Here is a 15,777-nt window from a genome sequence, read left to right on the forward strand (position 1 = left end):
GCTTGTGGAAGTGCCCTCCAAAATATTTGTTGATCTTGTTTATTGGTATTTATTATTTTGATATTATTTATTTAAATGTATCATTTATTTAATTAATTTTTGTATTGGTTTTTCAGTTCAATTATACGTTCAGGGTAATCAACAGTTAAAAAGATACTGTTCAAATTATTATTTGTTTTAAAGTTCAATAAATGGATGTTTTCAAAGTCAAAGAATAATCGTATTTAATAATCGTGATATCAATTATTGACCAAAAATAATCGTGATTATGATTTTTGCCATAATCGAGCAACCCTAGTGTGTGTGTGTGTGTGTGTGTGTGTGAGAGAGAGAGAGAGTGAAAAGAGCTATATTCAGAGCTCTGCTGCCTTGGCTACACTATTTCATCGTTGCTGTTGTATGATTGGTGTTTAGCTACGGTATTTAGCGTCTCCAGCACCTCCGCTTTTAGGGTTGACGTAGACCCAAACGTCGCCCGGAGGTCCCCCGGTGTTGTTGCGGGAGCTGCTGCACTAGCTAACGCTAAACTAGCTAACGCTACATTAGCAAAACAAACGCTAATTTATTTTGCAAAAGGTGCAGCGCGCTACAAACACGTTCCCCTCCACTGGTTTCAACCGAGCACTAAATTAGATGTTTTCCAACCAAATACGGTTGAACTGACACTTCCCCATATTCATTTGTAAGTAGATTTGAAGATACATGAGTTTGACTGCCGCTAGCTGAAGTTTGGTTGCTAGGTTACTAGCTGGGTGTTCTCCAATAAGGGGCATAATATATTTAAGCAATAGCTCACGACAGGCCGTGGTATATGCTCATTATATCATAGCTGAGGGGCGTGGTTCGGCCCGATATATATATATATATATGCATAATAAGGGGAAACAAAGTTAATGATTACTGGTTCCATGTTGATTTATTTCAACACAAATTGTTGGGCGGAACTGAAAGGTTCTTACCGTACTGGTTACTTTGCAGCACGGACATTAACCCCCAAAACACATTTAGACGCAACACAGAAGTACCTTTCAAATCCCATAATTTTTAAGACCTTCTTAATCATATTTAAGACCTTTCTTATTTTTTGGTAATATTTAAGACCTTTTTAAGGCCTTAAATTCAGATTATCAAATGTAAGACTTTTTAAGACACCGTGGGAACCCTGTATGATGCTATTAATTTATTTAAAGGATTTTGTATGAATTTTATTTTACATTTTAAGACTTTTTAATGAATATTTGTATGACCTTTTCTCCCATTAACTGTTTTTTTTTCCTTGTCTGATGTGAGGGTCTAAGGACAGAGGGTATTCATATCCTGTAAAGTCTACTGAGACAGATGTAACATGTGATATTGGGCTATATGAGTAAACTTTGATTGATTGACTGTAATTGGTGGACTGAGTCTATAATACCATATATTTCGTCCCCCCGCAGACTCGATGAAACAGGACTCAGCAGGCCCTCCTCTCTTCTTCAGTTAAACATCAGACACTCTTCAGAGCTGAACAGCTTTCAGGACAAACTGTACCAACTCTCCAGAGCTCTTTCACACCAGAGGACGATCTCCAGACATTTAGGACACTTTTTAAAAAACTGTCGGACAGCCTTCGTCTCAGCGGGATATCGATCCACGACGGACTGTTTTTGTCTGATTCTCTCTTTGTGTTTGTGTAGTGAGTAACGTGTTAAACACTCAGGATGTTTAGGTTTGCTAACACGCCAAAGTCCAGGAGGCCCAAACAGCTGCCCTGTTGAACCCCTAAACATCTGGACGGAAGACGAAGAGCACATTATCGGTCGTGACAATCATGAAAATTCACAGACTAGATTATTGGATCCCAACCTTTTAGCGTGTAACCCTTAAAACATATTGTAATATAATGTTAATATAATTATTAATGCCACTTTCTGTCTGGAGCGTATGTGTTTTCGTTTGGAGATCAACCAAAAAGTGTATTCCCCTTCTCAGATTGATTCATTTAAAGGGTTTTAAAGGGCTTAATGAGTTGATAGTATCCAAGCGTTTGTTTGTTTGCAAGCTTACGGAAAAACTACAGGTCCGATTTTACACGAATCTTGTTGGAAGTGATTGCGTTCTACACAAATGATACATTTCATTAAACGACTCTACAGCCGGACCACCTGCTGTGTGTGGCTGTACTTTGGTGCTGAATGCTAACCTTTTCATTTAAAGAGTCCCTTCTCTTGTAACTGGTTTGAAACAGGCTGGTGTTTCTCCTTTAAAACAACATGTTGTGTACCCCTGATCCTCTTGTACAGCTCGTGTAAATAGACATGCTTATTGCTGCCCTTCGGGGCGGGGCAAAACTGTAATCTGTTTTTTTGTTATTTATTTAATTTTCATTCAACTGAAATCACGATAGCTAAAAAATACAAACTGTGTTGAATAAGAGGCGCCGTTTTTCCTTCCTTTCTCTCTGAGAGGTTTTTCAGCAGGACCGTGAGCAGGAGTCACAAAACAAGGAAGGAGAAGCGGAGATTTGGTGAAACATGGAATGCTTTTATTCTTCTGTTAGAGATCAGCGTTAGAAAAGTGACAGTGGACAAAGGCAGTGCTTCCCCAGGAATGATTGTGATGTGTGGAGCAGGCGCAGGACGGTTGTGTTTCAGGGCGGTAAAGGCCAAGAAGTCGCCCGTTTACACCCGGCATTAACGTGCGTCGAAGCAGGAAGGAAAGCTTTGTCTTCAGGCACCTAACACTCTTTAATCCTGTGTCTCGTTGGTCCTCAGTTCTGCTCTCTAACTAGCTTTAAAATGCTAATTGCAGTCCTTCCAGATGTAACTCAGTTTCCACCTGAACTGATTCAACTGGAAGTGTTTTTTCACTTTTTGTAATGCTTGAATTGGTTCTTTACAGATTGCAAATATGGAGCAAGAAACTGCAGAATAGAGGAAGCAAATGAGACGAGGAAAAGGATGTTAAATGAGAATAAACGGGGGGGGGGATTGTAGACGTTTGTTTACAAGCTAACAGTTGGTCAGGTCGAGTCTTCCTTTCTCCGTCTGTTTACACCCGTGTTGTTTCTGAAGTCTCTGGGGTCTTTCCAAAAGGTAGTCGGCTCATTTGAACCGGGACATGTCGATTTCTTTGTGTTTTTGCTCGACTGTAATCCGGAGTCTCCGAGGATCTTTTGTTCACGGCTTTCCCGCCGGCTTTCCCGCACGTTAATGCCATTTGTAAAAAAGGAGGATCAGCTTCTTTGCAACAAGACAGATGTTCATGCTTTCAGATGGTCTACGTCAGCGCTCTGTTGTGCAGAGGAGAACAACCTCAGGTGAATAAAGGTGTAGCATCACAGCAGCAGATTGTCTCTTTTTATTTTACAATGTTCCCGTCACACGAGGCTTTCTTTTCCCCCGTAAGCTTAGTTAGCTAGAGTTATTGCTTCTGGTGAAGTACAAACGTTCCAGTTGCCTGCACACACTTCTGCACCCGCTGTAAGAAACTGTACTTTTCGTCTGAATCTGACGTGAGATTCAACCATCTCTTAACATTTTAGGAATCAAATTATACTTTTAAACAACACAGTGGAATGATTGGATTATTTGTCATGATGAGAAACCTGGGAGTCGCTGCGTTGGCAAGTCGTTTCCTCGAGTAGAAAGACTTAACGATGGTTTGAAGGACTTCTTTCTGCAGAGGAGTTGCATAATCATTCGCTTAATACACACACAAATAATCAGAGCTGAATTACTGCTCAGGCCAAAAAAAGAAACCCATGGAGGGTTCGACGTCAAAGTCAGATGTTTTTTGGACCTCATTACACATGAAATCACACACAGTGAGAAGAGGAATCACTACAGGAACAAATCAACCAGGTCTCCCGTTACATTCGCTTGGGAAGACAAAACGATAAAGAATATTAGCAAATATCCGACAGAGGCTCCTTGTGCAAGTGTTCCCGCCCTGAAGGAACCACGGAGACGATGTAAACAGGTTTTGGGGAGGCAGCTTTGAAACAAAAAGAGTTGTGTACATGTGGCGTTTGAACCCCGTTAGAGGAGTAAGGCCTCGTCGTTAGACTTGCAGAAATGTTACAGGGAAACAACCAGAGGGTCCGGTTAGCAGCTCCCTAGAGAGAACCAGGACATGCTCCATGATGGAAACGGAGAGTAAGTGTCCCAAACACAAAGAAACTGCTGGAAGCTAACCTGCATGTGATGGGCAATTAGCACAAGCTACATTCATTAGCATTATACAGTAGCTTGTGTTGACAATAGTTCAGAATTGTTCGGCAGATTTGGACAATTTTGAAGTGGTTTTGGAGGTGATTGAGGAAGCTGAATGCATATCGTTACTCTCTGTGGATTAGGATTCATTTGGGGTTGATTTGGAAGATTTAGGGGACTGGGTCATCTGGATTGCACGGATTGCGTATTTATTAGTAAAAGTTGTCCACAGTAGAGATCATAATGTTCATCTTGTGCTCTCTGTATCCAATGGTCGAAACACTTCTCATGGTGGTCAAAATCAGAGAACAAGTATGGCCGCCTCCTCGTTAAAACTGCCATTTATCGTCCTGGAAACGTCAGAAATGGATTCAGCGTCCCCAAAACCGCTTTATACATTATCGTCCACATAGGATAAGTTGCTTTAATTAGCATTCATTAGCATTATAGCCTAATTGTGTAAATGTCCCAACATATGCAGGTTAGCATCCGGCAGTTTCTATCTTCTGGGGACCCTTACTCTAAAAACTAACGAGACTTCCAGGTTCACTAAAGCTGGACATCAGACTCTCAGAGGTGATGATCAATGGGATGTTTCTGCATAGGGTTCAATGCAAAAGCTTCCCTTGTTAGGAACACAAAGAAAAGAAACAACCCCCCTCCTGTGTTAGGCAGCTGGGGACCCTTACTCTACATTTCTAACATAACACTTCCAAGTTCACTAAAGCTGGCAAGAGTCGATGACTAATGGGATGTTTCTGCATAGGTTTCAACGCCAAGCTTCCCTTGTTAGGAACAGAACACCAGCACAAAGAACAGACCTGTGTTAGGTAGCTGGTGTATCTGTCCCTTTGTTTGCATTCTCAATAAACCCCCAAACCACTTCAAAACTGTCCACCTATTACTGTCTGCATGGGCTATTCATGCTAATCAACGCAACATATCGTAAGTGTTAGCATCCAGTAGTTTCTATGTGCTGGGGATCCTTGCTCTAACTTTCTTACAACAGTTCTAGGTTCACTAAAGCTGGATAGCTCATGGGCTATAACTCTAATTAACTCTAATTAACGCTAATTAACGCAGCGTATCCCAATGGTGTAAATGTCCCAACGTATGCAGGTTAGCATACGGCCGTTTCTACTCTACCCTTCTAAAATAAAACGTCGGGGTATTCATCTCCAGGTTCACTAAAGCTGGACATCAGACTATCAGAGGTGATGACTAATGGGATGTTTCTGCATGGGGTTCAATGCAAAGCTTCCCTTGTTAGGAACAGAACACCAGCACAAAGAAAACCACCCCCCCACCCCCCCGTGTTAGGTAGCTGGTGCATTTGTCCCTTTGTGTTCCTCCATTATTTGAACATGCTCTGCATCATGGCGGTGGCGTACGTCGGTCTCGCCTGCCGGCTCTCGATGGCGCCGCGGAGGTACGTCACCCCCCCACAGCGCTCCCAAATCTCCTCAAACTGCCGGGGCAGGATCTCTGCGCCTCGCTTCCTGGAGAGGCCGGTCTCCTCCAGACTCAACTCACACATCTCCATGTCGTCTTTACCTGAAGAAGAAGAAGACACGAGTTAGTGACGGATCAGAAAGGAGGGTTTAACTTCAGCTGGCTCTTAGCACGTTCACGTGAACACATGCAATACTTACTCAGTCATCTTTAAGCATTCTCTAACATGCTATATGACATGTGACATACTAGGACTATTACAAAGTACTGTACTTAAGTAATACAGGACTTTTACTGTAACAGAGTATTCCTACAATCTGAGTACTTCTACTTTAATTGCCAGACCTGAGTACTTCTCCCCCGTCTGCTTTCTAAATACTCTGTATAATAGTACTGGTGCAGTTCCCCTACCTGCCACCAGGACGACGGGGTGTTTGTCCCTTAATAAATACTTTATATATATATACTTGTACTCCTGTAGTTCTGGTACCTCTTCTTTCTAAATACTTTGTTTATATATATATATATATATATATTAGTACTGGTGCAGTTCCCCTACCTGCCACCAGGACGAAGGGGTGTTTGTTCCTTAATAAATACTTTATATATATATACTTGTACTCCTGTAGTTCTGGTACCTCTTCTTTATAAATACTTTGTTTATAAATATATATTAGTACTCGTGCAGTTCCCCTACCTGCCACCAGGACGACGGGGTGTTTGTCGGGGTGCAGCTCCATCTGCCTGGCGATCCACGGCCCGTCGAAGTGAGCGTACCACCAGCCCTTCTTGGTGTTCTGGGGGTCTGAGTAGGTGTCCCCCGGGCGGATGAAGGGGATCCTGAAGTACCTCTGCTGCCGGTTCAATGCCACCTCCAGCTGCCGCGCGGGGAGGGCGGGGGCCGGGTTCTGCTGGGCTGGAGGGGGGGAGGGGGGGGGAGAAACATAAAGAGTGAGGAAGAGGAGGAGGAGGAGGAGACATGTTTACAAGCAGGGTGACGGGAGGAAGATGGTCAGAATGCACTGGGGAAAGCCGTATCTCTGTTTATTTATTTATATATATATATATATTTATATATATATTATATATTAAGGAAAAAGGAAAGGGGTGGCGGCAAAATATATGATCAAATTAAAACAGAAAATGTACTTAAAGGTAAAAGGAAATAAGGCCAAGGAGTTATTTCCTTCTTTCTGGAATAGTTCTTTAGCAAATTGAAAATCAAGATGTTAATCAGTGACATGTTGACTCAACGCTAGTTAGCTTAGCATAATGACTGAGTGGGGAAAACAGCCTCTCTAAAGAAAGCTAATTAAATAGTGTATCCTCATTTTTTTTTAATATTGATTACATATTTATATTAAACAACAACATCTATTGCCATTTCAAATTTTCGGGCAAATTTAGGAACAAGATATGACGCATAAAGTAAGGTTTTTCCCTTAAACTGTACATAGTATTATTAAATAAGATTATAACACAGATCGACTTCTACCCTTAAGTTAAGGTTAATTGTAAAGGTATTAATACTCTGCAAAGTGGCTCGTTTTAAACCAAAGAAAAGGTGAAATATGGAATAAATAATCCCGGTGAAGCCCAGGCATGTGGACTTCCTGTTTCTCCGCCCTGCAAGCCAGCATCCAGCCTCTTCCTGCTGCTCTGGGATCAGTTCAGAGAGAAAAAACGTTTGTTCTCCTCAGCGCTGACGACAGAGATTCAGCGAGACGTGAAGCGTGGCCGAGCTTTATGAAAGCGCTTTGCAAACTCGTGTGAAAAACGTAAAGACAAACAGGATTTGTATTTTCCTACCAAGTGGAGCGTAAAGGAATCTCCAGAGACCCTAAATCAGGACCGCAGCGTTTCCCTGCAAAAAGGCTTTATAGCTTTTCACCTTGTTTCCAACTCAGTATAGCTTGTGAAGTGAACGTGCATTAAAAAAAAGGTCATTTAATTGCCTTTTTATTCACTTTTTCAAATCAGAATATTGTGTTTACTCCGGGGGAAATGTTGAGATAGTTGCTTCAATTTAGAATCAAAATGAAAGAAGACAAATCTGTTAAAAATGTAACAGTTTCAGGTCAAAATGAGTCTTTTTGCAGCGTCTAAATACCGTGTTATAACCCGTTTCAGAGCGACACACCGTTACACCATCGGCGCCGTTACACCACCTCCCAAAGAGCAAGAAGATCCTCACACCAACAACAACTGTTTACCAATAAACAAGAAGCTGATAGAAATCTAGACTGTTCCTCAGAGACGCTCCCGTCTTTTTAGATTCAACCAGATTTGAGTTCTGAAGACTCGAATATGTGAAAAAGTCTGAATTCTGAGAACATCGACAAATGAAGGAAAGTCTCTGAAATAACTTCCTCTGCTCACGACGACTCAGAAAAACCTCCACCATGAAGAGAAACTGGAGACTAAAATAACCCAACAAGCAGTGACCAATCAGAGCAGCCCTCTTCCGTGATAGGGTTAATAATAAAGGAGGGGGCGGGGCTTCAGTTTTTTTCGTTGATGTAACCAAAAGAGTTCAATCTTTTTTGAATTCTGAGAAAAAAGTGGAATTCTAAGAAAATAAAATAAAAATCTGAACATTTGGAAAATCCCAAATTCTGAGAACATCTACAAATGAAGGAAAACGCCTAAAAATGACTGAGATAATCTCCTCTGATCTCAGAATGCAGAGAAATACAAATCTAAGTTCTGAAAAAAAGTCAAAATTCTGAGAAAATAGTCCAAATTCTTCGAGAAAATAATTCTAGGAAATCTCAAAATTCTGACTTTTTTGATTCTATATTTTTTTTCAGTTTAATGTCAGAAAGCTGAGGAAAAGCCAAACGTTATAAAAAAAAAGTCAGAATTCTTAGGAAAAATTCTGTTTTCTGAAATGTTCTACAAATCAGTGCATCGCCATGATAGCAGAAAACAGCGCGTCAAAAATCACTGAAATAACTTCCTCTGCTCTCGTCTCCTCAGAAAAACCTCCACCATGACGAGAAACTGGAGACTAAAATAACCCAACCAGCAGTGACCAATCAGAGCAGCCCTCTCCCGTGTTGGAAAATAAATAAATCTGAAAATCCCAAATTCTGTAAAACTTGAAAAAGTCTGAATTCTACATCTAGAAATGAAGGAAAAGGCCTAAAAATCACTGAAATAATTTCCTCTGATCTCAGAATGAACAGAAATACAATTCAAAAGTCTGAAAGAAAGAAAGTCTGAATTCTGAGAGCGTCAAAAATCTCTGAAATAACTTCCTCTGCTCTCGTCTCCTCAGAAAAACCTCCACCATGACGAGAAACTGGAGACTAAAATAACCCAACCAGCAGTGACCAATCAGAGCAGCCCTCTCCCGTGTTAGGGTTAATAATAAAGGAGGGGGCGGGGCTACAGTCTGCGGTTAGTGATGTCACACTGAAGACCACTTACATGCTTTTCTCACAGCAGGTGCTTGATCTGAAAGCAAACATGCAGGTTACACGAACACAGGAAGTGATGCAACACGGAGAGAACATGTGACGATCAGAGAGAGAACACACAAACACTGAATGTTATTATTTGACATGAGACGTGTTCAGATATGGGGACAACACGATAAAGAGTGAAGAACGAAGGAAAGAAAGGTTTTTTTGTCATCTCTGAAATAATTATGCTGAATTGTTTAAAAATCCCATCCTAGTGTTTTTTTAATGTGTCAGTGTAAGACCCAGAGGTATACAGAAGAGGAAAACAGGACCACGTGGGAATTTATTTTTAGATCTGATGATTTATTTAGTTTTAGTTCTGAGATTAAAATCAGTTCTGACGAAAAATAACTAAATCTGAAAATCTCAGAATCGACTGATTTCAGACTATTTGATCAGAAGTCTGAGGAAAATACAAAGCTCTGAAGAAAAAGTCTGAATTCTGAGTTGAAATTGCGATTGTTTGTTTTTATTTAGATCAAAAAAAAAAAAAAAGTTAGACTTTCAGAAAGAAAAAAAAATCTCAGAATTCTTACGAAAATCTGAATTTGAGAAAAAAATATTCTAAAAAATCTCAGAATTCTTAAAAAAAGTCTGTAATTCCAAGATTTTTTTCTTTCTAATTTCTAACTTTAATCTCAAGACTCACACTTTTTTTTTTTACCTTGAAGTGTCACATGTGGCCCTAATCCTCTCCTGCAGAGATTCATTCTGATATCATTTAGAATAATGAAAAATGACTTCCACCATGGATTAACGATTATTCTTCTATTGATGAATCCACTCGTCTTTCCACGTTAGCGTTGGAGCTCTCTAAACACTTTGCCAGCGGTTTAAAGCATAATTAAGACAAACATTTAAAACATATATCCTGTTCTCATATTCATTTAACTTCAGCACTTTGAGTGAAAGCTTCCACCGAGGGGAAAGCTCAGCAAGGTCATTTAAAATATGCGACAGAGCCTTTATACCCTCCGCCTCCTGAACAAAAGCAAACACTCGGATCAATGACTCGGAGATGTTTACCGTAGTCCGTGATGGATTTCGGCACGCGCTGCTCCGTCTCCGTGTTCCTCTTCTTGTTCTTTGACTTCCAGGCGTGATACACTTTGAGGCGGCGGTGAAACTCCTCCCTGCAGGCGGCCAGCAGCTCGATGTCTGCGGGAGAAACACAGACTTAGAGAGGCCCTATTCTGGGGTGTTCCCTCCCTGCAGTGTTCTATAGGCTGCAGTGCATGTCAATGGTCTGCAGAGCGTAAAGTAACAAATATATATATTTTTCATTATGAATTTAGACTCAGAATTCCAAAAAAAGTCAAAATGCTGAGAAAGAAAGAAAAATCATTCTGAGATAAAAGTAAACATTCTGGAAAAAAAATGGATTCTGAAAAAAGCCACACACACGACATACCCAGACCCCCCACACACACACGACATACCCAGACCCCCCACAACATACCCAGATCCACACACACACACACACACACACACAAATCACTCCAGGGGAGAGAAACTATGTATCTCGTTAAAGTTCGGTGTTGAGCTAACGTCGCCTGGAATAAAACACAAAAAAATAAATAAATAAATAACACGTTGAATTTATTCAGCGCTAAAAGAAAAAAGCAGAAGGTGTGACTTTTATCACATCAGTATTTCAGCTCGTCCTGTCTGGGAGGTTCTGTGTGTGTGTGTGTGTGTGTGTGTGTGTGTGTGTGTGTGTGTGTGTGTCTCTCTACATGTATAAGAGCTCCTCGTCCTTCCTGCAGTGAGGATAAGGACACGGAGCGCTCAGGTTAAACTCAATATTACGAGGAGGATAAAAAAAAGTCTCTTTCATTAAACCCCATCGGCCCGAGGAGACGCAGCTTTAACCTTTGACCTCTTTTCTTTTTAAAAGTATCTGTTATCCGTCCGCTGACACGCTCTAAAAACACTTTATTACATGTTGCAGTCCTGCACGAAAGACGGTACTGGAAGCTATGATTTCACATGTTTTACACTAAATGCTAGTTAGCTTAGCATTACATTTGAAATAGAGGGTCATAATCTTTCCTCAGAATTTTGACTTTTATCTCAGTATTTTTTTTTTTTCTTTTAATAGAAATGTTGAGTTTTATCCAGAATCAAAATGTTACTTTTTTCTCAGAATTCACATTTTTTCTCCCAGTATTTAGATTTTCTTCTTGGAATTCTGACTTGAATCTCATAAAATATAATATAGAATCAGAGGTCTTTTATGTTCTACTGTTAAGCCATAGAAATCCATATAGTAATGCTTAAGGCCCGGACACACCAGGCCGAAATCGTCTGTTCTCGTTAGTCGGACGACGAAGCGTGCCCTGTCGCCCAAACTCAATTCTGTGTGTCCCGCACCGTCGGCCATGACACGCCTTATTTGGCCTTTCATGGCCGTGCGTCGGCCACAGGCTGTCGGACAGAGAAATCACTCTGATTGGCTGTTCAGCTAGCGAATCAGTGCATGAGAAGCGAAACGGTTGCTTGAGAATATCTTCCACAAGCAACACTCCAATGGCTGATAGCTCCAGTACCGCACCAAACATGTTTTCGATGGACGAGAGTGAAAACGGAACGCACACGCTATTTGTTGTTTGTTTATATCACAGTCTGTTCTTCTTCTCTGTCTTCCGGTTGTTGCCTCTTTTGAATGACGAATACACACTACCGCCGCCTGCTGGTAAGGAGAGTTATTGCCGCTCACGCATGCGCAGTTCGTTCGTACTCGGCTGAAGTCTTTGCGGTGTGTTCCAGTGCGACACATGGCCAAGACGCAGGAGAACACGGCGACGCAACAGTGGAGTCTGGAGACTGCCTGGTGTGTCAGGGCTTTCAGATAAAGCCCTTGGTACGCATGGAAACAGACCCCTTTGCCCCTAAAGGCAGAGTGAAGGTGGAGTGGCTCTCAGGGGTCTGATACCTCGCCATCTGATATTAAACAGAGAGAAGCAGCACGTAGGAACGCTGGATCCTCACGATGAGTTCTTCTGGACCACTCACTCCCACGCCAGAGAAGTGGCCACAGAGATAAGGGGGAGTGGGTTACTAACAGGCAGCTGTTTCTGCTAAATGACCTGAGCGTGAGAACACAACGAGTTAGCCTCTGTGATTGAAAAGTACAAGGGTGAATAAAGAGAGGTTCATCCTCTGGGGAACCTGAGTGCGCTGCAGAAATGTCTTCATTTTCACTTAAATCCATGTTCAATCAAACTGGTTCACTTACTGTCTGATCAACATGTTGATGTGTCCTTAGGCAAGATACTGAACCCTTAGGAGTGTGTGAGTGTGAGTGTATCATTGTGTGTGTGTGTGTGTGTGTGTGTGAGTGTGTGTGTGTGTGTGTTTGTGTGTGTGTGCATTTTTAGTAAATGCAGTAGTTGTTGGTTTTAATGCAGTATTTGTGAATGTTGGCAGTATGTAGTATCCTGCAGTGAGTGTGAGTGAGTGAGTGAGTGTGTGTGTGTGTGTGTGTGTGTGGTGTAAAAGTATAAGGGTCAATAAAGAGAAAGTGGTTGATCCTCTGGGGAAACTGAAAACACTCAAATGTCTTAATTTTCACCTAAATTCATGTCGAATCCTAATCTTATTGTATTGCCTGTTCTGCACCACACTAAGCATCAAAGCTACCTCCCGTCCATTTTCCAATAACAATACTGCACATATTTTAATATTTAAGAACTTGGCAATAGTTTACCTACGTCTTAGATCCAGTGTGTTTATGTACGCATCACCAATCATTTTGACACCAGGTCAAATCCCTCGGACGTGTCGACCCACCTGGAGATGAACCTGATCCTGATTCATATAATAAATGAATTCACATATTCCCGAGGAGCCCCAGAAAACACTCACCACAGGAGGTGTTGATGGAGTCCCGCAGCTCGGCGTATTTCCACTTGCTCAGCTCGTACTTCTTCGCTCCGGCTGCAGCTTTGGTGGCCTGAACCTGTGGACCTCTGGGAGACAAAGACACAAGATGGACGCAGGAAGTGAGCGTCAAAGAGCAGGAAGTGAGCGTCAAAGAGCAGGAAGTGAGCCACACAGAGCAGGAAGTGAGCCACACAGAGCAGGAAGCAGGAAGTGGAAGAGGACTGGAGTTATGTGCATATAGAAGAGGATTAGGAAGAGTTGTGTTGTGAGGAAGATGGGTGGAGCTTACAGAGCGGGAAACAGGTCTTTGATATTATAAAAAAGTCAGATTTGGATTTGGATGTTTGGACACCTACTGACTCAATAAATGCAATTCATCGGTATTTATTTCCCAATTGCATGTAAGGCTCAAATCAGTCATGTGTTGTTAAGAAAAGAGTTTTAATATAAAGGTTGTTTTTTAAATGACATGGTTCCTGCAGAACGTTGAAACCTACTGACTCAACGAAATGCAATAACCCCGTTATATTTTCCATGTTGTATCAAAGTTTCTGACCACGACAGGCCAGTGTGTCAAGGCAAGCTAAAAGGAACCTAAACCACCATCATTACTTTTATATGTAATAATGTGGTTGTTATTAAAACCCAGGAGCTGGAATCCTCCTGACTCGAAGAAATGCAATTACATTTCATTTTATTCCAAATGTTTATACTTTTAAAAACAATATCTTTACAACAAGACGCTTACAGCAGACATGTTTTGTTGAAAAAGTCTAAAAAATTACCTGATTCTTCTTTTATTAAGAGTTTTAATCAAAGGAATATATGATATAAGTCCCAGTGTGTTCTGCAGAAGAAACCTACTGACTCCACAAAGGCAATTCCTTCTGTTATATTGTTCCGTTTCTAAACAATATTTGAACCAAAACCGTCTCAAATAATCTGTGTTTTCGTAAAGTGAGCTATAAAAACGACCTGAATCCCCTTCTCAGTGAAATCCACCCAGCTGAGAGCCTTCAAACCAGAGCAACAGCAACAAGAGAGTTAAAATACACACATCAGTGTCTGAGGATCTTTTCAGAAGCAGAGAGCGAGGAGGAGAGAGAAAGAAATGCTACACAGGAGGCGGGACTTAGCTGCTTTCCTCTAATCCTATTGGCTGGCTCTGGATCTTCACGATTAAGCAGAGATGGGAGAAATACTCAGATCTTGTTCTTGAGTAAAAGTAGAAGTACTCAGATCTTGTACTTGAGTAAAAGTAGAAGTACTCAGATCTTGTACTTGAGTAAAAGTAGAAGTACTCAGATCTGGTACTTGAGTAAAAGTAGAAGTACTCAGATCGTGTACTCGAGTAAAAGTAGAAGTACTCAGATCGTGTACTCGAGTAAAAGTAGAAGTACTCAGATCTGGTACTTGAGTAAAAGTAGAAGTACTCAGATCTAGTACTTGAGTAAAAGTAGAAGTGCTCAGATCTAGTACTTGAGTAAAAGTAGAAGTACTCAGATCTTGTACTTGAGTAAAAGTAGAAGTACTCAGATCTGGTACTTGAGTAAAAGTAGAAGTACTCAGATCCTGTGCTTGAGTAAAAGTAGAAGTACTCAGATCTGGTACTTGAGTAAAAGTAGAAGTACTCAGATCTTGTACTTGAGTAAAAGTAGAAGTACTCAGATCTTGTACTTGAGTGAAAGTAGAAGTACTCAGATCTTGTTCTTGAGTGAAAGTAGAAGTACTCAGATCTAGTACTTGAGTAAAAGTAGAAGTACTCAGATCTTGTACTTGAGTAAAAGTAGAAGTACTCAGATCTTGTACTTGAGTAAAAGTAGAAGTACTCAGATCTTGTACTTGAGTAAAAGTAGAAGTACTCAGATCTTGTACTTGAGTAAAAGTAGAAGTACTCAGATCTAGTACTTGAGTAAAAGTAGAAGTACTCAGATCTAGTACTGAGATAGAATAACTTGAATTAATAACATCACACAATATTTGGATCTTAAATGGGGAGTAGAAACAAAGCAGCATTATTCTCTGGAGACCCTAAATAATGATTAAATATTAAGTTAAAGATATTTCACTTTTAGTTGAAGAGACTAATTGAATTAGGTATTTGTCATTAGGACATATTCAAACAACTAAAGGAGTTACGGCTGTGTTCTGGGGACCCTGATCCTCAATGGAAATGTCAAAGTGATTCCAGAACACAATATCTCTGTTCCTCAGAAACGGTTTGATTCCTCAGAGCAGAGCGTCAGACGCAGAGACAGCTTGGTTTACACGGAGCTCCGACATCACGTTGTTTTTGTTTACGTCAGGAGACATCTTGTTTACGGGCGTCATGTTGTTGTTGATATACCTTAATAACAAGATCAGCGCCACAGAACTCAGACTATCTCTTTCTAGAAGAACCCCTGATACTAACTGGAACTGGTTTATATCCGTTCTCCTCTTTGCCTTAATGTGTGTTTCCTTCCCCTCTTGTTTGTGTTTGCTGTGAACACGATTTGTTTTGCAGATATCTAAATGATAGGAAAACATATTTCAAAATAAGAGAAATCCAAAATAAGCAGGAAAGTGATCCGTTGCCTGCACAGTGTATCTTTTAGGTAATTAACCCCGTTGATCAGAATGTGTATAAATAGATCCACAGAATCTGCATCACATGGTCGTCTCTTGATTTAGATTGTGAGGAGATTTCCACGAGACGGACTCTCAGTTTCCACCAATCAGAAGGCGATTAACCCGTTGATCAGAATCTTAACACATCGATAAAGGATCAGCGATTGATT

At 40.9% G+C, this 15,777-nt stretch overlaps 2 protein-coding genes across 2 annotated transcripts in view; one reads left to right on the forward strand and one right to left on the reverse strand.

Annotated features, from left to right (window-relative positions):
- impg1a (interphotoreceptor matrix proteoglycan 1a) overlaps positions 1 to 3,718 on the forward strand; it is a 78,174-nt gene extending 74,456 nt beyond the window's left edge. Inside the window, exon 16 of the mRNA XM_079645354.1 lies at positions 1,437 to 3,718. The gene's annotated coding sequence lies outside the window, so the exon portion shown is untranslated. The remainder of the gene's footprint in view (positions 1 to 1,436) is intronic.
- Positions 2,503 to 15,777, reverse strand: part of LOC307016315 (unconventional myosin-VI-like) — a 97,456-nt gene continuing 84,181 nt past the window's right edge. Inside the window, exons 27-31 of the mRNA XM_079645355.1 lie at positions 12,980 to 13,083; positions 10,139 to 10,270; positions 9,078 to 9,104; positions 6,343 to 6,561; positions 2,503 to 5,747 (exon numbers count right to left, since the gene is read on the reverse strand). Coding sequence (XP_079501481.1) covers positions 5,548 to 5,747; positions 6,343 to 6,561; positions 9,078 to 9,104; positions 10,139 to 10,270; positions 12,980 to 13,083 — 682 coding nt within the window. The 3' untranslated portion in view covers positions 2,503 to 5,547. The remainder of the gene's footprint in view (positions 5,748 to 6,342; positions 6,562 to 9,077; positions 9,105 to 10,138; positions 10,271 to 12,979; positions 13,084 to 15,777) is intronic.

Source organism: Notothenia rossii (genome assembly GCF_949606895.1).
Source record: "Notothenia rossii genome assembly, chromosome: 8".
Taxonomy (NCBI): domain Eukaryota; kingdom Metazoa; phylum Chordata; class Actinopteri; order Perciformes; family Nototheniidae; genus Notothenia; species Notothenia rossii.